The 21,535-nt window shown below is 47.3% G+C and overlaps 2 protein-coding genes across 2 annotated transcripts in view; one reads left to right on the top strand and one right to left on the bottom strand.

Moving 5' to 3' along the window:
• Positions 1 to 19,944, bottom strand: part of ASB5 (ankyrin repeat and SOCS box containing 5) — a 57,001-nt gene extending 37,057 nt beyond the window's left edge. The window contains exons 1-3 of the mRNA XM_006100303.3: positions 19,834 to 19,944; positions 18,483 to 18,641; positions 11,766 to 12,487 (exon numbers count right to left, since the gene is read on the bottom strand). Coding sequence (XP_006100365.2) covers positions 11,766 to 12,384 — 619 coding nt within the window. The 5' untranslated portion in view covers positions 12,385 to 12,487; positions 18,483 to 18,641; positions 19,834 to 19,944. The remainder of the gene's footprint in view (positions 1 to 11,765; positions 12,488 to 18,482; positions 18,642 to 19,833) is intronic.
• The window catches only part of SPCS3 (signal peptidase complex subunit 3), a 22,563-nt gene continuing 18,608 nt past the window's right edge, over positions 17,581 to 21,535 (top strand). The window contains exon 1 of the mRNA XM_023763929.1: positions 17,581 to 17,680. Coding sequence (XP_023619697.1) covers positions 17,581 to 17,680 — 100 coding nt within the window. The remainder of the gene's footprint in view (positions 17,681 to 21,535) is intronic.

The raw sequence follows: 21,535 nt of genomic DNA, 5'->3' as shown, positions 1-21,535 counted from the left end.
AAAAAAAAAAAAAAGGCCGGTAACCGTTTATGTATGGAGTTACACTGGAATTATAATACGATCACCCAACACTGCATCCATGCTTTTGTTCCGGCCTCCGGTCCAGTTTAGAACCCATTGTGCACTTCGAGTCATAAAAGTTTGCCACTATGAGTTAGGTTATAGTAGCAGTAGTGAGATGAAGGATGCATCAGTTGGAAATATTTGGGAAACAGCACTAGGACAGGTATGGGAGGTGAGACATGTTCAGGAACACTCCTAGGTTTCAGTCTTGGGCATCTGGGTAGATGGTGGAACTAAACCTGGAAGGAACAGAGAAACAGCTGGCTGGAGGTGGGGTTGAGCATTTTAGGCATGTTGAGCTTGAGATGTCTATGAAGTGTCTACATAGCTGGTTTAAATATTTGTCTCTTAAGTGATAATCCAAGGCCCAAGCCCTTGTGATACATTTTGCATTTATTGTTGAAGGAAGGAAAAAAGAAATCTAAGTGGGTCTGGGGGTCAGAAAAACTGGAGATATGAAATTAAGAGTCATCAGTATTTAAAGGGTTTAACTCAGAAGAATGGATAAAAATCACCCAGAGAGTAAAAAGTTTGAGCAGGAGGGAACCTGGGGGGTCGCTGCTGCAGGTGAAGCTCTATGCCCCCATCCTAAGCGAGACGGGAGGTTCACTATCAGCCTCACAGGGCGGCTTCATGACGCCCTTCCAGAAAACCAGGTGTTCCCACGGGAGAGGCGGCAACAGGGATCTGACCCAGGTTTGCCCCAGAAATACGTTTCTGTCCAAAGAAGTTCTGGCAAGAAGAGTTTCTTAGAAAGAGCAGGACCGTGGGGGAGAATCTGCAAGTCCCTTTAGAGCAGCTCCCAGGGAAGCGGCCTGGCCGCTGGCACGGGGCAGCGTGGCTCTGCTGGCCGCTGCTCCATCCACACGGGCCCCAGAATCCCTGCTTGTCCTGTGTGTGAAGCCTGGCAGAGAAAATACTTGCCTGGCAAGAACAGCTTGTGTCTTAAAGGCCCAGAACCCACTGTTTATTTTTGCTTGAGTTTTTGGAAGGTGTTTTTAAATAGTTAAAATTCTGCGTGGAAAGGGCCAGGAGACAGAGCGTGTGGCCGGCACGGGAACCTGCTGAGCACGAGGCCCCGTTGTGCCATCGCCTGGCCCCCCGGGTGTGACAGACGCAGGGGTGGGGAGCGTCCGGCCCACAGCTCCTATGAGGCCTGCGAAGCATTGGGTCTGGCCCTGCCGAGGCAACTGCGGGTGGGACTCGAACTCCAAGGAACCTAGGTGTTCTCATAGCGGCATCCATTTGTATTCAGTGAGTTAGTGAAGCGAGTGGTGACATCAATATCCAATGGCGCTTGGCAAAAGGTCCCCACCCCGGGGAGAGGGACAGGCATGGGCTTGAGGAGAGAGACTCGGGAGCCGCGGCTGGTGGTCAAAGCTCTACTTCTTCCGGTGACTGACTGAGCAAGCCGACAACCTCCTGGCCTTTCTGAGCTTCAGTTCATCCTTAAATCGACATAAACGTAAAAGCAGCCACTCAAGTCCCGCAAACATCTCCCTGAGGAGCTAACAGGAGCTGGGGCAGAACGCCTGCCTGCTGGGCAGCTGAGTCCCACTGTCAGCCTGAGCTTTGGCAACTGTTCAGGAACACGATTAGTTATACGTCCGCTGTCCTTTCTTACTGATGCTTCCCTGTTACTACATGGTGGCATTCTTCCCTGGTTTTGAACATGTTTAAAGGACAATGTAACATGTATGGAGTGTTAGTTACCTGCCAGACACAGGGGCAAATGGTTGAGGTCATAAATTATATCTCATAGAAACTTCACAATGACCCTCTGAAATAACATCCACCCACCATCCCCATTTTACAGATGAAGTCACTGAGGGCTACGGACCTTAAACAGTTCCTAAGACCACAGCCACGGCTAGAAAGTCTAGAACCATAATAGAAAGACGTCGGGTGGCTAAACCACTAGGTTGTCTGCAAGGTGATTTTAAAAGCCCATTTCCCGCTGATTTGAGGTCTTTTCTTATTGCTGAGGTTCTTCAATATCCAAGGCATTGTTTTTCCTCTTTGCCATTAGTGGCGATTTCAAGGACCAAGTGACTTGCTTAGTAAATTATTTCCTTCTCCGAGTAACAGCTGTTTTTCCCTGTAGTCGGGTTACAATTCAGGATCCAAGTATTTGGCAAGAATCACGTTTGCCTCGTGAGCCTCAGATTAATTACAAACATCATTTTTTCCCTTCTAATTAAATTCTTTATCTTCCCCAAAGCTTCTTTTTTCAATAATCAAAATATTCATGCTAAAGCTTTAGAACCAGGTTTGTGGCCGTTTGTATGTACTTTTAAAAATCTAGCTCTAAATAATTTTAAGCATCTCAGTCATTTATGCACATTTATGCAAATTGAATGAACCTGCATAAATAAAAATTCTTCAAAACAAATATTAGCATTGCTTCCAGGAGACCCTAAGGATTGAGCTTATTCAAACAGATTTTGCTTTCGCATTCTTCTCATATCACCCCAATTAGATATGCAAGTATTGCTTTAACATTCATCGCACAGGACGTAGTCTCTCTACCCCAAACCACTCTTGTTCTGTGGATTTGAGTAATGAATGACAAGGAGCCACAAAACCTAGCTCCTACCCTGGATTCTACTAGATGGGCTATTTCATCATGACGACAGGGAGAAATGCTCACTTGCATTTTGATGAGCCCCCCGGTTTTCCAGGTCTTGGGGGTCACTATGGGGAAGCGGTCCTTCTTTCTCAGACTCAGTGGGTCTGCGATTCTGGGCACTTGAACTCTAAGGGAACTGGCCTTTTTCCTTTTCCTAATTCTCCGTTCTGGGCTGTGGCTCAGGCGGGAAGTAAGACACAAAGCTCCCGATTTCGGAAGTTTGTTGGGTGGGTCATTTCATTCTAAAAATCACTTGCTACTCGACCGGATGGGCGGCAGGACTCATCTCTCCCCCGTGAATGAGGCAGAGTCGGGAAACAGAACTCGCGGAACATCTCCCGGCTCATCAAGTGCGCTTGTTGCTGTGAGGAGTGCGTGCTCAGAGGCATCCCGACTGCTCGCCATCGCCCTGCTCTCCCGGGGCGAGGCCTCTCCGGAGGCAGCAGGGCTTCCCTGAGCCTGTGGCGCTGCCTACCTGGCTCGGCCCGCCAGCAGGGACCCGGGCAGGTCCTGATGGCCAAGGGCAGGTTCTCCACCCACCGGCCTCCCCTGCGTTGTCTGGGTCTCCGTCCTCATCTAAACCCAGCTGCACACCTGGCGACGCGGAGGAGCCAGTGCTTCTATTTACGACCACGGGTGGCGTTTGGGTTTCACCTTTCAGCTGGTTTGTAGTCTGCCCGCGGTGAGACCACAAGGCCTCCGGAAAGAGGGCCTGCGTCCCCGGGCGTTTCTGTCCTGCTCAGGAGGCAGTGGAGACATGGACATAGCTGCCCCGGGGGAGAAAGAAGCGTCCGGGCCTCTCACTTGTATCCCTAACCCTCCGGAAAGAATGTTGAAAGGATATTCAGCTATGACTCATTTCACAGGGGGGTCAGGTTCTGGAGAGATGCATGTAACTTACATTATCTTTGACATAAACTGGGACAGTTTTGTTTAAATCCTCATTTTATCCTTTTCTTTAGAGAAAACTTCCTCCTAAAGCCCAACTTCTGAAGGTCCATCAAAGCCGCGGTGTTCTGTTAGAGAGGGGAAGGGGGCACGTGGGAAACTTGTCCCCTCACAGCACCCCGGCCTCTTGGTCCCTGACGCTCTTCTAGAAAACTCCTAAATCTACTCAGAGGGCGGAGTTTTAAAACCTGTCTCACAGTAACCAGTGGAGAATTATGAGGCTGAGAAAAAAGATCACTCTAATATGTTCACCCTCAACCTCAACTTCGCAGCGTGAACCTGTTTAATCACAGGCCCCCTGGAAGTGCCAACGATGTGTGAGCCTCCCTCAGCCTCCCGTGCCGGGGCCTGGCATTCTTTGGGCATTTTCCGTCTAAAAGCCAATGGTCTGCTTTGTAGCGTTGCTGAGAGAAGGCTGGAAAGAATGGAGGATTTGTTCCTTGTGCAGCTGGTAAAGAAGAAAGGCCAAAAGTCCACATAGCTTAGCAAATCCCTTCCCTCCCTCCCTCCCTCCCTCCCTCCCTCCCTCACTTCCTTCCTTCCTTCCTTCCTTCCTTCCTTCCTTCCTTCCTTCCTTCCCTCCCTCCCTCCCTCCCTGTAGGTCGCAGCTATAGGGTTAAGCCTTGGACTGACCTGTTGGCAAAGCCACAAATAAGTCCCAGCTTAGAGGGCACAGCCCTCTTAGCATAATTAGGCTTGACCTTATGACTCTCCCTAGATCTTATCTGGGTAGCTAATGGGCTAAGGGAGGTGCAGCAAGTGCTGCCAAAATAAGCAAATCTCACAAGAACAGTGTAACTATGGTGACCACTACCTTGTTTACCTCTGACTATAAAATAAAGGCTCAGCTTGCCTCTGGATCTCTCTCTGTGGCCTCAGCCAGGCACAGGAGATCCCCCTAGACCCAGCTTATTTCTTTGTCATTTCTTCATCCATTCGCCGCCCTCACTCAGGCTTTCCAACCCTTGGCTGAGCTGGCTGGGCACACTTCCTTCCAAAACTTTCTGAGGTGGTTTCAGAGGAAGAGGCATTCCAAATGCTCCACCTGCTTTCAAGGACAGGGATTGTCTGTCACCGGAGCTAAGCTTTCCTCCCTCCTCCAGGCGAGGAAATGAGTGTCATGTACTAAGACTGTTGCAGGAACCCACGGAACTGCCACGGAGCCCCTCTGAGTAGGTGCACTGTGGGGTCAGTGTCACATAGGCATTCTATCTTCTCCAAGACGTGGTTCATGAAGTTACACCAAGGATTCTGTAAGATGCTTCTGGTGGTAAGCATTTCCACCATTAGCTAATGACTCCTTTTTGTAGGTGAAATCCAGGAAAGGCATTAGAAAGCTCTTACTGGAGCTATTACGTTTGGATGTGCACGCTGAGAAGATGTGTGCTTATTTTCACACTGACACCAACCACCCAACTATGCGTCCTTATCTAAGGGTTATCTTCACTCTTCATCGCAGATGAACCAGGCTTGTTTAGTTCCGCGTCCTAAACGTCCTCTTTTTCTTTATATTCAGCTTGGTTTCATCTTTACTTGCAACCAGATATGATCTGTCTTAGAAGTTTAACTGTAAGTTCTACCTTCTCCATGAAGTTCCTGATACTCTCAATGGACTTCGTTAGGGAACATTCATTGCAGAACTAAACTGCTTCCCTAGCACCTTACAAATTTCTACTTGCTTGCTGTTTGGGTGTTTGACATGGACAAGGTTTGGCTCCACTCACCTAAGTCTTCTTTTTCTCAAAAAGCAAGTCATATGTCGTAAAAAGTAAATATATATATGCACAGCCACATATGTACAGATTCATAGGCATCCAACTACGAACATGTGTCACATAATATCGTGCCAGGAATAGAGTAGGTATCCAAGTATTTATTGAATTGAATTAAATATAAAACTCTCAGTTAGGTCAATTAATAAGAAAAAAGTGCTTACTTTAATAATTTACCATTTCTAAAAGAGATAGTAAATTGGAAAGCAGAAAATAGAGACCCAGTTTTCATTCTTTAACTGTCCTTACTATATAAAAATTTCAGAGTTGAGTATAACAATGGCATCTATCAATATATACAAAATTCATTCTGAAAAATATCACCGAAATGCTTTTAATTTTCCAAAAGCTTAGTGGATAAGCAATGAGCATACCTGTTCTTTTCCAAAAATAAATTCTTTTAACAACAAATCTCTGAGGCTTTAGGTAAAGATTTAGGCAGGAGATGTGAGTTAGAAATAATAGTATCAGTAGGTTGAGAGGTGGAAAATACATGGGAGTGAAAGTGGGGAACTGGGAAGCATTATGACTAAGGACCGTGCATGCTATGGGAGAGAGCATGCTTGCTGTTGGTACAGCCTTTAGTTAAGAACCATATCCCAGGCAGAAGCATTCTTATCTGTACTCTCTACTCTGTGCTCCCACAGCCCCTTCCTTAACCATGCAAAATAGCACTTACGATGCTTTTAAATGACTTAGTTATCTGTCTGTCTCTCCCACTAGACTATACACTCCTGTAGGAAAGGGACAGTGGTGTGTTTGTATATTTTATCCTTAATGCCCAGCACAGTGCCTTTGACATAAAAGATACACAAGAAAACACTGTAATAAATGAGCAAATAATTGAACGACCAAAGGAAGAAAGAGAAGCACAAAAGGCATGAGAAGGTTATTCCCAGGAAAACGGATCCCTCCTAAGCTATCATCAACCATGCCAAGTTCCTTAATTCCACAAATTCATGCGATTCTCCAAATATGGAGGAAGAAGAAAGATATTAACACATTAAAGTGACAGCCTTTGTTCCCAGATTCCATTTTACACTCATGCGATAAAATTAGTTTCCTCCCCAAAAGTGGCCTGGCATACCTGGACATTAGTAGAGCTTGGGTAAAATGAAAATCTCTTTAAAAACATTTCGTTAGCACTTTCGATTATAATGTTATGCTTTTATCATAGAAGAGCAGTTCTATTGATCCAGGTTATTTTAGGCAGTGCTCCGCCTAAGTGGAGAACATGTGCTCCACGCTCTCACATCTTCAATGCCTTTCTATAATGAACACCAGGAAGGAAGCCATCCTACAGATTTGCCTCTTGAAATTGCTCACCGCTGAGGTTCTGAGAAATGTTCCTAACATAACTAACCTCATATCTAATCAACACAGCAGCACCGAAAACCACCTGACTGTGTCCCTCAGAAGCAGGCGTGATAAATGCCACTGTGTGCGGTTGCCAGCATCTGCACAAAGTTAAATTCCTGACGTAGCTTTCAGACCTGGGATGGACGTTACTGATGGAGAAAAAAATGACATGACATTATATAAAATTCTAGCTGCTTTCCCACCCAGTTCACACTATTCTCCAAATGACATGTACTTTGACTTGTGGTGAAAGGCTTACTCGGTAGCCCAATTCCAAGTATCAACAATAGACAGCTCAAGAAAAACAACAACAAACTGCATGCTTAATGGCAACCCTAGATCCAAATTTATCAAATTACAAACACGAATATCGCATGAGATGATGCTCCATCTCTCCTGTATTCTACGGAAAGTCTCAGCGATGAAAAGAGGGCCGAAGAGGTTGAGAGTCACGAGACTGTCTTTCAAGCAGCTTCGCAGAGACAGTGCCTTGATGAGTTTTCCACAGTCTAGGATGTGCCCATGGCTTCACAGGCTTGGAAACCTGATCTGGCAGCAAAGCTGGAGCAAATTCACATCTCAGGGGTGCGCTTACAACTCACAGAGCACAAACTCTGTGGACCGACATCAAGACTCAAGTACATGAATTTACAACAAGGACCATTAGTGTCGGATGGACTAATGCAGTGCTGGGTCAAACCAGCACATTCTCTTTCTGTGGACAAGTCTAGAGGGAGAGTCAAGTAATAATCAGAGGCGGCTTGGCGTTGAAAAGGTGGGACAAAGGGGAATACAGTAAATAAATCAAATGCAAGAACAGAATTCAGATTCTAGTTGATTTACCCTGATGTTTAACACCAGAGAGGAGGCGGCTAAGCAGCTAAGGCCCCACCTCTCTGGGGTGGCTGGAAACCACAGATCTGCCTGTGTATCAACGAATCCTCGTGACTGACATATTTTTCTTTAGATATGTTCAATCGAATTCTGGGAGACAGTCAGTTCCCTAAGGTAACATTTGCTCTCTCTGCCAATGTTATTGAAAGGAATCATCAGGTTCATCCATTCTTCTTTTCTTTTTTTAATTTATATTTCTTGTCATTCTTTCTTTTCTATCTGTGCCAGCACCAACAAACAAGCCTCGGTCTCACCTCTTTATGGCAGGGAGCTCCTCAGCTACCTATCCAAGCCTGTTCCATTGCCCAACTCCAAAGACCATGAGTATATAAGTCTATCTTAAACTAGGATTTTATGCATGTGTTTTCCCATTCACCCCCTGACCACACATACACACACACTCATGCCAGGAACTCTCAATGACTCCTATTGCTTTCAAAGTTCAAATTGCTTAGCCTGCCGTTCAGATTCTTTCATATCTGTGACCAATTTATTAACATCTTTTTCTGCTTCATAAACCTTCTACTGCAGTCAAATCTATTGTCTCTTAATAGTCTAAGCTTAAATCCATGCTTCTACTCCTTCCTCGGGTCAACTCAAGATCTGCCTCACCATGCATACCTCTGAAAGTCCACATTTGAGACTCATCTTCCCATTCACCAGGTTCCTTTGGTATAAGTCTATCTGGAAAGTCACTATTATATGCTGATACACTATCTCCTCACTTAGAATAAAAAGCTTACAGGTGGGAACGGTACCTTTTGTCTTTGTTATATTCTGTTTCTTTAGTTCCTTGCTATCAGGGGTGCTCAAAAAACTAGTGCTTAGAACGGGCCCAGTCCACTTGTGGGTAAAGCTACTGAACTTCCTTCAGAGCCTAAGATAGAACTTGAAAATATTGCCCTTAACTGAAAAGAGGAGCCAGCTAACTCCCGCGGTGTCCCTGGAATATTACAGCTCATGAATTCTTCTGGGACCGTGGAGTGACTTCAGAAAACCCATGTACTCCCCACAGCCTCATTTGCTCTCTGTACCGTTTGACAGCACAGTTGAAAACACCTTTCAACTATGTTAGTCTCAAAGTCAGTCTCCAAGTCCAGGGCTAGCTTTAGAAATGGACTAGACCTCTGGTACATAGAGATTGTCACCAGGACCTTAAACAGCAGGAACGATACAGGCGGTAGTTACACAACAAAGTGTGACAAGGGGGTCCCTTCTACTTGATGGTGGCGTTGATAAAAGTCATTGGTACAGAAAACGAAAAGGTGGATTTTCGTTTTATTGGAATAAAGATCAAGAAGAAAATAACCTTAAGCTACTTTAGCTACCATTTATCTGTGCTGCATTCTTGCTGTGTACTCATCCCTTGGTCTCAAGCCTGCTGGGAAAGTGCTTTAAGACCACCTGGCATCTGTGGGTACGAGGGGCTGATTTGCGGGAGTTTCTAAGACACGTTCTTTCATTCCTACCAAGCACGCTGCTCACGGGAGGACATCCAGAGGGCTGTCAGCAGGGTCTTCTCTGATTATGAAGGACATGAAAACACACACACGAGCTCCTATTTCATGGAATTTGGCACCCCCACATCATAAATGTTGGGGAGCCATCTGGCTAAGTCTTGAAAGGAGGAAAGAGAAACCCAACTCAAAGTGGAGTAAAGGTGATAATCTCTCCGAGGAAGGAGGAAATTGCCAGATTAAACAAAGATAATTGAGCCTGATTAGTTCATTATAAAAATGTAATCAATATAAAGATAGTTATTTATAGTAAAGAAAAGAACAAGCTACATTAAAATGAAGAAAATAATAATTTCCTGGGCAAGAAAGAATGAATTCTTAGATGTAGGAGATCAATAAAGTGTTTGCAAGGTATCTGATAATCCAATACAAAAAAAATTTTTTAAAGGAGACTAATTATGCTTACACTGAATAAAATTATCATAATATATTCCATTACTTAACATATAGATTAATGTAAGATATTGGAAGGCAGAATTTTGCTAAAGAGATCCACCACTCAAAACAACACAAAACAGAAATTGTAAACAACTTTATATTCCTAGGAAAAGGGTTTTCTATTAGTGAGTGTTAACTTCCTTCTTCCCTTTTTTGGGAAATAATCCTAGAGTTCTCAGATATCTTAACACAGACTCGTAAAAAGCAGGGAGCCATTTCGTATATGCCTGCCACACCAGCTTCATCACACTGAGCCCAGGCGAAAGAGAAGCCAATTGGTGCATTTTATTTGCACCAAAATATGTGCAAAAAATGAGCTTCCATAGCTGCCTCTAAAACCCTCATCAATTCACACACATACAAAATTATAGCGTTTTGGCCCACATTTTCGGTTTTTACATGGGGCAATTCTCCTAATCTGTAGACAAGATTTGACCATGAAGCACGGTAATGAGCTGTAGGCTGCCCGAGAGGTAAACGCTGGGACCATGATCATATAATCTATTTAGTCTGGTGTCTGGAAATGTGGTTTTGTTTTAAAATCTAGTCTTCGATGTTTGATGTTTTTAAACAAGATATTCGGTCTACCAGTGAAACGCTGCCACCTTCCCATCGCTACACCTGTTCTGAAGCAGGCTGGGGGGCGCAGGGTCAAACGCTGCCTCTTTCCTCCGGGGCCCACCTTCCTCCTGGGAGGTGCCTACTGGCAGTTAGATTCCCCCACTTTCCATAAGAAAACTCTTTATGGGGAAAAATATACTCATGATCTACCTCATACACCAAAAAAAGATTTCCGGCCTTTACTCAGCTTTCCATGAACACACAGGGTAACCTACGTTTAAAATGAATTATTTTCACAAATTGAAAAATGGAAGAAATCAGATTTTTAAGAGGTCAAGTTTTCCACTCTAAGTGCTTTGAAAAAAATTACATTCTATAATTACGTGGTAGGATATTTAGATTCTGAACATTTAAGTTACGTTAGAGATATTTGGGATCTAAAACGTGTGTGCTTGCCTGCCGATTTTCACACCTGAAATTAACCAAAAGACCATCAGAACTAAAAATGTCACCTTGAAACCCACCACAAGGACTGTGATTGTACAGAGTATCAGACCGATCGAACAGAAATGGTTTTACAACCTTTAAAGTCTATGATTCAAATCATTGTTTCTCATTTGGCATCATACCTCAATTTCCTCTGGAAAGCACGGGCGGATGCTCTTGGCTGCACACATACACACTTGTTAATTCATCTTTCTATCCTCTTACCATCCATTTCTTACAAATGCAGCAAAGCAACAACAAGCCACCAGGAAAGCACACGCCGTAAATCTTATTTTATACGTTGCGCTTTATTCTATAATCAAGTGGTTAATCTTGGTAAAATAACAGCGGTGACAAACACATCAGATCTCCAAATCTTCTCTTTTAAATAAACGCTTTCCCATATGCCTAAAGACTTGAGAATTAAAAATGATAAAACTTTGGCTATATGTTAATGGACCATAGAAGTGGGATCAGTGATCGAAGCCTGTAAAACCATGGCAAATGAAGTGTTTACAATTTTAAGATATTTATTCACAGAACAGTGTATAGGTAGTTGGCGTATAGGATGCCACTCTAACCACCGGAGCCACACGTGCCAGAACAAGGTATAGTTAAAAGTGTGTTCCCATTCATCTAGTTTGCAAAGATACCTGCCTTTTACTAACTCAGACATTTCCACAGCAAAGTACTTTTTTTTTCTTTTGTGTGAAACCGTGGAGTTAGCAAACATTTTCCACAACGAGAAGTTTATAAGATCCAGAGACAGAGAAGCATCGATCAGACCGTCAAACCTCAGAGGGAAGGTAGGGGAGGGTGGGGGGAAGGGGGAGAGATCAACCAAAGGACTTGTGTGCATGCACATAAGCCCAACCAATGGACACAGACTCCAGGGGGTGAGGGCATAAACGGGAGTGGGGAGGGAAGGGGGGATAAGGACACATATGTAACACCTTAATCAATAAAGAAATTAAAAAAAAAGAAGTTTATAAGAGACCCCCTCTGAAGCGACCCGTCAGAGAAATGACACCTGCTGGGTGGATGGTGGGAGGACCGCGTGTGAAACTCAGATGAAACCAGAGAGCGGGCGCCACGTACCTTGTCCCGGGGCCGCGCCGTAGAACTCGGCCGCGATGCGCGCCGCCTCCTTGCGGTTGCCTTTGACGATGTAGAAGTGGCTGAGGATGGCCAGGCTGATCTTCACAAAGAGCTTGAAGCAGAACAGGGAGAGGATGGTGAAGTAGACGTTGGACAGCTGCTGAGCGAATGGCCGGCCGTCTTCCAGCGCCGACATGGCTGCACAGGAATGTGGGCGGCGAGGCCCGCTCTGTGCCTGGCGGCCGTCCTGCGCGTCCTGAGCCCCGGCCTGACAGCTGGGCTGCGGCAGGAATCCCAGCGAGGAGGCCTCCGGGCTATTTATACCGGCCACGGGGCTATTTATACCGCCCGCGCCGCCCCATTGGCCGGACGTTCCAGGGAGGCCTGCGAGGCGTGCCCAGCGCCGCACCCCTGGCTTTCCACCCTGGGAAGAAACAGGCGCCACGCAGGCCTCTGCTCTGAGCGTCAAAATCCGGGTAGTGAAATCGACATACACATTGCTGCCTCTTGTCTTATTATTGTTATTATTTTGGTATGGAATTAGCATGAACACGTTGAAGGCTCTGTGTGCGGGGTCCCTGCACATGATATCCGGAAAAGCAGGTAAAACTAAGCCCATCACGTCCAGCCTTGAGCGGGTCCTATTTGTAGGTCCTGAGCTCAGTCCTCAAGCAGTCCACCACTGGATGATCTCATCCAATGAGCCAACGATGTAGCTTGGGCTGTTGTCAGAAAAAAATAAAATTTTATACGTGATTGACTGGAAAGCCATAGGAAATAACTTTAATTTTCATTCAGTGAACACTTTTTAAGCACCTACTATGTGTCATTTTGCTGAATGCTGGGGAGACATAGAAAAATATAATATCCTTGCCACAAGGATCTCATGGTCCAGAGAAGGAGACAGACATCAGACACGTCCAGGTGGGGACAGGGTGTGGTGGGCGCACCTAGAGGAGCAGCCTCGCCCTGGTGCAGAGGAGTCAGAGAGGCCCCCCCGGAGGAGGTGACAGTGGCCATTCACTGGACCCAGTGCCACTGACTTCAAAGCACTGAAGATAAAGTCACAAAATGCTCCCCTTGCCTCAGGGATGAGGTCTTGCCAGGGAAGCAGCTGTGTGGCCGTCACCCCAGGCTTCCCTGGGGTGTGGTAATGGGGACCACACGCGGGGCGCCCGGGGCTGGGACAGCTGGCCCGTCACAGGCTCTGAGTCACTGCGCTGACTTCCACTGAGGCGCCCCAGGATTACCAACAAATCCCGCCTCGGTCACGTCTAGGGTTTCACTCCTTCCTCTTTACCAGAAGTGCTATTATAACTGTCCCCACATCAGCTCATCGGGGGCCGGGATTCTTTGGGGCTGAGGGACACTTTTACTTCAATACGCTGCTGGCATTTGGCATCACTTTTAAATCCCCATAGCTTTACTATTAGGAAAAAAAGACCATGATATTTAGGGTATGAGGTCAAGATGCCTGTATTTTCTGTGTTTTACATGCTCCTTCAACAACTTTTACCATCTCTAATTCTATCCCATCTAATAAAAGAGTAATATGTAAATTAACCGTCACTCCGCGACAAAGATGACGGCACCCATAGTGGCTGGGGTGGGACGCTGGTGGCGTCGCCTCGGCAACACAAGCCCAGCATCCGCACCCCGGTCGCATGAGGGAGGGGAGGAGAGGGACCTCCGGCCAGAGGCCGGGGTGAGGGATGCTGGGCTCGCAATGATGTGAGCCCAGCATCTGTGCCCTGGCTGTGCGGAGGGAGGGGAGGGGCCTTGGGCCGGTGGCTTTGGGCAAGGGACGCTGGCGTCATTGCAGGCTGGGCTGTGGGACCCTGCCCCCCGTGCACGAATTTCATGCACCAGGCCTCTAGTTAATTAATAAAAATGAAAACCAAATAAAATGACAGTAAGCAAATTTATCCTATCTAATAAAGAGGGAATATGCTAATTCACCCTCACACCATCGCAAAGATGGCGGCACCCACAGCCAATAAGGAGGGAATATGCTAATTGACTGTCACGCCTTCAAATATGGCGGCGCCCACAACCGATAAGGAGGGAATATGCTAATTGACTGCCACACCCTCAAAGATGGCGGCACCCAGTTCCCTCAGCCACACCGGGGTGGCAGGCGCGCAGCAAGGCTGGCCCATGGGCCCGGCCACTCCGTGTGCCTGCCTTCGGAGACCCCCAGTCCCCTCAGCTCTCCAGCTGCCCAGGGCCGGCCTGAGGTGCAGGCAAGCTTCAGATGGGGCTGCCCAGTCGCCCAGGGTCAGCCCGAGGCACAGGCAAGCCTCTGATGGCGGGTTCCCAGATGGCGGCTTCCCAGCCCCCCAGGCTCAGGTAACCAGGGCCAGTCGAGGCTTACACTGCCAGCGCTGCCAGCAGTAGAGGTGTGATGGGGCATCACCTTCCCCTGATGCCCAGGTCACCTCCCGCCCCTGAGGGCTCCCGGACTGTGAGAGGGGGCAGGCCGGGCTGAGAGACCCCCATTCCAGTGCATGAATTTTCATGCACCGGGCCTCTAGTCAAATATAAACTAGATGCTGTATTTTTCACATTCTAGACCTTCCCAAATAACTTTATTAGTATGTCAGAGTCACCCTAAACATATGGTGCCCCTATCTTCTCGACATTAGCATTTTCTTAAAAATAAAATATTGGTTAGTAATTTAAGTGATTTATTGAGATAAAACTTTCATAATTTACATTATTGAGAGGACATGGTGGAGGGATTTGGTTGATTAGCCAGACTATCCCAACTGTTCTAATCTGCCTATTAGTCAATCAGTCAATCAATCAAACCAAAATTGAGCTAAACAATTGTGTTACTGGAATGGGTGACGTGAGGGAGGTTACAAGCACAGGGAGAAATCATTGCTGAGTCTCCTGTATGCTGCTCATTTCACATAAATCTTACTTGCTAGCTCTGTCTAGAGGGGTGAGTATCATTGTCTAATTTTAAAGATGAAGAATTTGGCTTTAGACAGCTTTAGTGACCTACAAAGTTCCTATGAGCAATTGCACTATTGGAACACAGTTCTGGCTCTAAAATACACGCTCAAGTCACTGCTCATCCTCTCTACTTGTAAGCACTTACAATCTGAAGGAGCACATGCATCGAGAATAAGAGAGCCACCCAGATCCCCCCCTTTCTCTCTCCCTCTCTCTCTCTCTCTCTCTCTCTCTCTCTCTCTCACACACACACACAAACATACACACACACACACACACTGAGGGACCAGTCTGAGACTGTATTTAATCGGGTACCTAAATGAGTGCCTAAATTCGTAGGGCAGGCTATAAGTGATGATTCCGTGAGATGGAATCCTGTTTGTGCTCCAGAAATAGACAAAAAGGAAAGGGGATGTGCCGTGACTGGGCTAATACTTTTGGATTCTTTAAAGCTAAGAGTTGGTGAGTGACTCCCATAGAAACAACAGACAGGAAGGAGACAGAGGGTGGTCGAGAGTTAGTACATTAGAAACAATGAGAGTTCAAACCACGATCAATTGATTAAGAAGAAGAAGAATGAGGATGAAAAATAGAATATGAGATCTGGTCAGAGTAGTTCCCGGGTAACTTCCAGCTAAGTATTCTAATAAGATAATGGAGTGGGTGAGGCAGGATAGTAAGAAGCTAGGAAAATTCCCTGACAAATGGAATAAGGGAAACAGAAAAAAGTAATTAAACAAGGCCACACAGTTCGCACAATTTACAGCCAGCTAATGAATCACAAGGTTTGGTCTTCCCTAACCAGGACACTGAGGGCAGATAGCTTGCACATTGCAGATCAGCTAGGGCAGAAAGGCCTAATTAGTATACCTTTACTGACTTTTTTGATGACATCCTTTAAAAATGAAGCTAACAGGAAAATAACCCCTGGCCCCTCTATATGCACATTTTGATGAACCGGCATCCTGAAGAACACATCTAGGAAGCCAATGACTATTCTGGTACGTCTCTGCCCTGAGACCTCCTCTAAGCTCCCCACCAGTCAAAGGAAGACAAAAAGTCTCAAGACAAAGGAACCACGTGTGCTCTCCCTAGAGCACGCCCACGCCTCGTATCTCTGCTCTCTTTTTCCTAAACTCGAAGGGTCCCCCCTAGACTTGCAACCTGGGGAGCAGCTGGCAGCAGCAGCGCATCCCGGGCTCACCCCCTGAACCTGTCTCCAAGGCCCCCTTTTTCTCTTTCTCTCTCCTGTTGCTTCTTCTACCTTAAGCCCTTCCTTCGGTTCACTGTCCCCAGCTTTAATAACCATACTCTCAAAAACGTGTGCTGTGAAATCTTTCCTGCATGATGCCAAGAACTCACACACTACTGGCCAGCCCCAGACAGACCGGCTCCAGGCCCAGACCCCGTCTGGTAACACGGCAACCATAAGAGCAGTGAAGGGTGATCCTAAAAGTGACTCCCAAATGAAAAAGGTTCCTTGGCTTCCTCTTCCTGTCGCCTTTCCAAGTATCAGCTCTGCTCCTCTCCACCACATGGGTGTCAGAGGGGGTTCTGAGGTCCCCCTGAGACTCCCAACCATTCTCCGTCCACAGCTCTTGCCCACCTCCCTTTAGCATCCCAGGTGACTATCCTATGTAAATTGGCATTTTTGTGTGTGTGCTTCAGCGACATAATTTCATGTCATTCGGATGTGGAATAGGATAATGACTCTCAAATGTGGCCATATTAGTCTTTAAATTCTCACAGAAGAGAGCATCTCGTTTCCAGAGATTACAGGGCGCACCTGTTTTGCCTTAGCTACAGTAGATCCAAGTCATTAGATTGAAAATGTCAATGGGACATGATAAACATTGCCTGTTTCTAGTGCTTTCCAGTTGATAAATCTTAGCGTATTTTTTAAAATAATTTTACTGACTTTTAGAGAGAGAGAGAGAGAGAGAGAGAGAGAGAGACATCAATGAGAGAGAGGAACATTGATAAGCTGCCTCCTACCCACTGGAGATCAAGCCCACAACCTGGGCATGTCCCCTGACTGGGAATTGAACCAGCAACTTTTTGGTGCATGGGACCAGGGCTAGCATAAGTATTTTTATGTAGAGGAAATATAGTCACTCCATTGAAATGACCACTTCCTTTTATTTTATTTTTTTTTTTTACAATATGATCCCTTATTTTCTGGTAGAAATCTAAAGGCTCTAATTGACATTTTTATTCCTATTATTTAAAAAAAAAAAAAAAAACAGCCCTCAGAACTACAGGCCTATACTTGGAACAGCGAGGTTGCTAATGTTCCGTGCAGTGGCAGCCATCCGCCCAGCCCCCGACAGGGGCTTGAGGGGGACTTAAATGCAGGCCCTGCACTCTAAGGGCTGTTCGCTGGTGCTGCTGAAGGTCAGTGACAGCTGATGAAATGAAAAGGGAAACATTATGCAGGTTGTTTTTGAAGGGTAAGAGCTCACTGCTGTGCTATTATAACCCTCCTTCTTTCTTATTTTGTAAAATATCATGAGGAAAACAGAGAGGCAGATGAGGCTCTCGGCTGGTTAGAACACCCTGGAGTCTCCCATGCTTGGGCTGCGTAGGGATTTGAAATAAAAACAGAAACATTTGCACTGTAACTTGAAACCCTTGCAGGGAATTAACAGCCGAATTTGCCTTATTCCATTCAGCAGAGGCTATAGATGCTGTTTAATTAGCTTAACCTCACTGACTCAGAAGCTGTGCTCAGGGAAACAGACAGCAGACGCTTGGCAAAGGCCAAGTGGGGCGCCTGGTCGTGGCTCCCGTTATGGGCGTGAGCGCTGTGATGCCCGCTCCCAGACAACGTGCTCCCAGCCGAGCACAGGTGCGGATGCCCCGGTCCTGTCAGGTGTCCTTCCTTATGGATGAAGAATACACGCCCATGGCGACTGTCATCATCGTAACAGTTATTCTCTGCAATGGCAGCCGGGGTGAGAACGATTCCGTTCTGCTTGACCGGACCACCTGGGGGCACATTCTTGCTTCTGGCATCTAGCCACACTTCCAATATAACGGAGCGAGAGAGTAACTGCCTCCAGCATTATGATAATCAGTAAGAAAACAAATAGCACCGAGGGGTCATTTACTCGGATGACATCCAGGCTTGTTGGGGGGAAAGTGACGAGCTTTCTCCCACACTCAGCACAGGTTCCATCCTATGACCTGAGGCACGTTACAGACCACAGACTATGGCCCGCCCTCACTCGAACCCGCCTTCGGTCCAGCTGGTCTCAGTCACCCACGTGCAGCCCCGGGAAAGGTGTCTGAAAGCTGGAGTTCGACATATTTGAAAGTTTCAAAAACAGAGTCCATTTGAAAATGAACACCTTGCTAGTATTTCCCAGGTGCCAACACTGTTCCAGATGCTGTATCAATGACAGGGACATCCTTTTTTTTTTTTTCTTTTTTAATCCAGCGCTTTTTTTAGAGGATCATCTCTCATCCATCCTCAGTCTATGTACCTGACCTCCTGGCTCCAGAAAAGGACAACGAGGCAATGCCTCCTACCCCTGGACTTCTGCGGGAGGCCTGGGAAAGATGCTCTTACTCAGCAGGGAAGTTAGGACAGACGCGCCAGCCTACAGGTGCCAGACCAGCCTCGCCAGCGAGGACACAGCTCACCTGGGAACTGAGCCGATGCGAAGTAACATGAAGTAATAAATTCCTCTGGTGGCCCATCAAGGTGTGAGGATGACAGTGATAACAACAGCAAGATGTACGATAGCACCTCACCTTACCTTGTCGTCATTGCCAGCATCACGCCTTACATGCATCATCACTGCTGGCCGTCCAGGTGGCTGAGTCGTCATCCCTGGGAGGCCGTAGACACCCAGCCATCGTATTCACATTCCAGCAGCCGGAGGAAGGAGGGACACGGAGCCAGGCCCCTCCCTGTAAGGATCGAGATCAGAAATGACACCGGTCACTTCCATGGATGTGCCATTGCTCAAGCCCAGTCACAGGGCCACACCAGGTGTGGGACAGCTGAGCAATGCCATCTTCACTCCAGGTGGCTGCCTGCTCTGCTAGAAACCCAGCGCAGTGTGCTGGCGGACAGCTGGCAGGCTCTCTGCCACCGTGGCTCGGTTAGACAGAGGTAGGGCCTAGTCTCAGGGCTGGATCTCTTTCCCTGCCACCAGAGTACAGGTTATCCCAGATACAACCAGCTCGACGTGAGGGAGAAATACGTTTCTGTTTCTTATGGGTGCACCGTGTAACCATAAAAGGACCCGGGCTTAAAAGGGAACGGAAACCATGGGCAGCGGGGCAGAGAGGAGACCCAGGCCCTGCACCGCCACTAGGAAGCCCGCCCCCGGCAGACCTACAGTGTGACAAGGGGGTTTCCAGCCACCTTGGTCATCTGCTCTCTTTCTTGTCACTGAAGCAGCTCCACGGCATTCCTTCCATGTGCCGAGCTGGCACGGCCATAGCATACTCAGCCCCACACTGGGCGCCATATGTGCCGCGCCAGCTCAGCCAGGTTCGGTGAGCTTGAGAGGGGCGGTGAAGGATGGAGAAAAGACAGACGAGAGAAGAAAGCTGGGTCTGGGTGGGATGCTGTCCTCTCTAATGAAGAGCTAGCGACAGAGCCACAGACTACAAGCCGAGTCTTTATTTTATAGCCAGATTCCACGAGGCAAAGTAAGGGCGTGGTCAAGATGTTTACAACGTTCCCGTGGGTTTCAATTCTACTCAATTACATGCACCTGAGCTCTATGGAGCCCACATTACTCAGCCATATGGGACCACAGGTTCGGACCATAGGTTCAGCTTACAACCACAGCCTTTGGCTATAATTGTGCTGGGAGGGCTCTGCCCTCCAGGCTGGGACTTGCACGTGGCTTTGTCACGAGAGGACTGTGCTCTCTCATTAGTCCGAGGCTTGAACCTGTCCAAACACTGAAGCCGCTCCCACACCTCCAGGCCTCCCTGACCCCGCAGTTGGCTACACGCGCGCTTCACAACCTCCTCTCCCTTCTCGGCACTGGCTACAGCTCAGGGTCATGTTTTCCGGTCTGAAGCCTGTCTCCTGCCCTGGGCTGAGCCATGGGCTCTGGGATGAGTGCTGTCCCCTGCCGTCTACCTGGCAGATGACATGCAACGGCTCACGCAGGGCTTGGCACACAGGAGGCTCCTTGATAAACTGTGGCTGTCAGGAAGGTGATGCTAAGAAGCCCCTCTTCTCCTGGAAAGAGCTGCAGGTCCATGAGGCCCTGGGGAGGGAAAGGAGCTGGGGTCACCTCCTCTCTGCCGCCTTAGGGTTTGTCATTTACTGCGTCACTTCAGCTACATCCAGCAGCTGGTGTGGAGCTTTGGTGTGGCCTCCAGTTTGAGTACTGGGTCACTTACTGCTTTAGCTTAGTCTGAAAAGGGAGGGGGGCAGAGCTGCCATCACAGATCAGGCACAGCTACAGCTTCCCTGGCGGTGTGGTTCCCCCCCCCCCGCCCCCCCGCCCAGCGTCACAGGAGGGATGGCAGCAGAGGACCACAGGAGGCCCCAGTCCCTGCTGTCACATTATTTGTAGGAGCAATGTCCTCCCAAACCCGGAGACCTGGACCTCTCACCGCAGAGGGCAGCCTGTTCACCCCAGCTCCCCTCACAGGCCTCCCGAGGGCAAGCTTCTCATGCCGGTTTCCCACTCGTCCCCTCACTGCCCGCCCAGCCTTCCTGGCACTCTTTGACTTCAGGTAAAGGACATGATGGAAATAACTAACAGGTGTCTATCTACAGCTCATCTTTAAGGCTCTCTCTCACCTTCCACGCTGCAATGTCCTCAGGTCTCTTGCTGTCTCCTGGGCTCGCTGTGTTTTCCTATTACCTGAGCCATTTGTTTTTTATGAACTTTACCTCAGTGCTCGGTTCTAGCTACATGTGATTATTACATAAAAGCTGGGGGGGGGGGAGGTCTGGCCGTGACATTGACAGCAGGTGCAGGCCTTTCAATACCTGTTTAGTAGCAGCGTTTGCCTTAGCAATGGCGCTACGGACGGCTTTCCCACGGTGCATGCCTGCTCTGCTCCAGGCGCTACCACAGGCGGTTTGTATGAAGCCGGCAGCAGATGCATTTAATCAGTGGGTCAGTCTACGCTGCAGGCTGCTCTGTGATCTAGGGCAGCGATTTGCAGGAACTTTTCAAACACGCAGTACCTGACTATGCAGTCAGAGCACTGACCTCCTTTCCCTTAGTCAGATACGAAAATGACAACGGCCAACACATCGAGCCGCCCAGTGTGAATGAACCAAAATTATACCAATTTTTCTTGTCAGATTGGTGGAAATTCTATTTCATGGTGTGTAGCAGAATTTTAAGAATTAGTGTGTGTGCCATGAGGTGAAAAAGGTTGCAAATTGCTGTTCTAAAGAATGAGTCGTTGGAATGGCTCAGAAACAGAAAATTCTTTAAATTTGAAATTTTTAAAATTATCATTTGCATTTAGATAGCATTCCTTTATGAATGTAACTTAAATATTATACACACAAGTAGACTGAAGAGAAATTTACAATTTTGATAAAGTCCACAGCATTGGAGAGTTAAAGACAACTCAGTTTTTATTTGTATGAGAGGATGTTTTAGTTTTGTAATTATCCTTCTATTAAAGAAAGGGTCCATTCACATCACAAAATCATGGCTATTTTGTTTTAAATAGAAAAGAAATAGGCATTTAATGGCAGTCCTCCCACTCTCCACACCTCTGTGGCTATGACACCTGACATCCCCTCCCCCTCCCCCCTCCCCCCTCCCCCGGCACTTGCAGATCCAATTCTGCAGCTGGTCCCTCAGCCC

Source organism: Myotis lucifugus, unplaced genomic scaffold (genome assembly GCF_000147115.1).
Source record: "Myotis lucifugus unplaced genomic scaffold, Myoluc2.0 scaffold_309, whole genome shotgun sequence".
Lineage (NCBI taxonomy): Eukaryota > Metazoa > Chordata > Mammalia > Chiroptera > Vespertilionidae > Myotis > Myotis lucifugus.
This window is presented reverse-complemented; position numbering and strand designations above follow the sequence as displayed.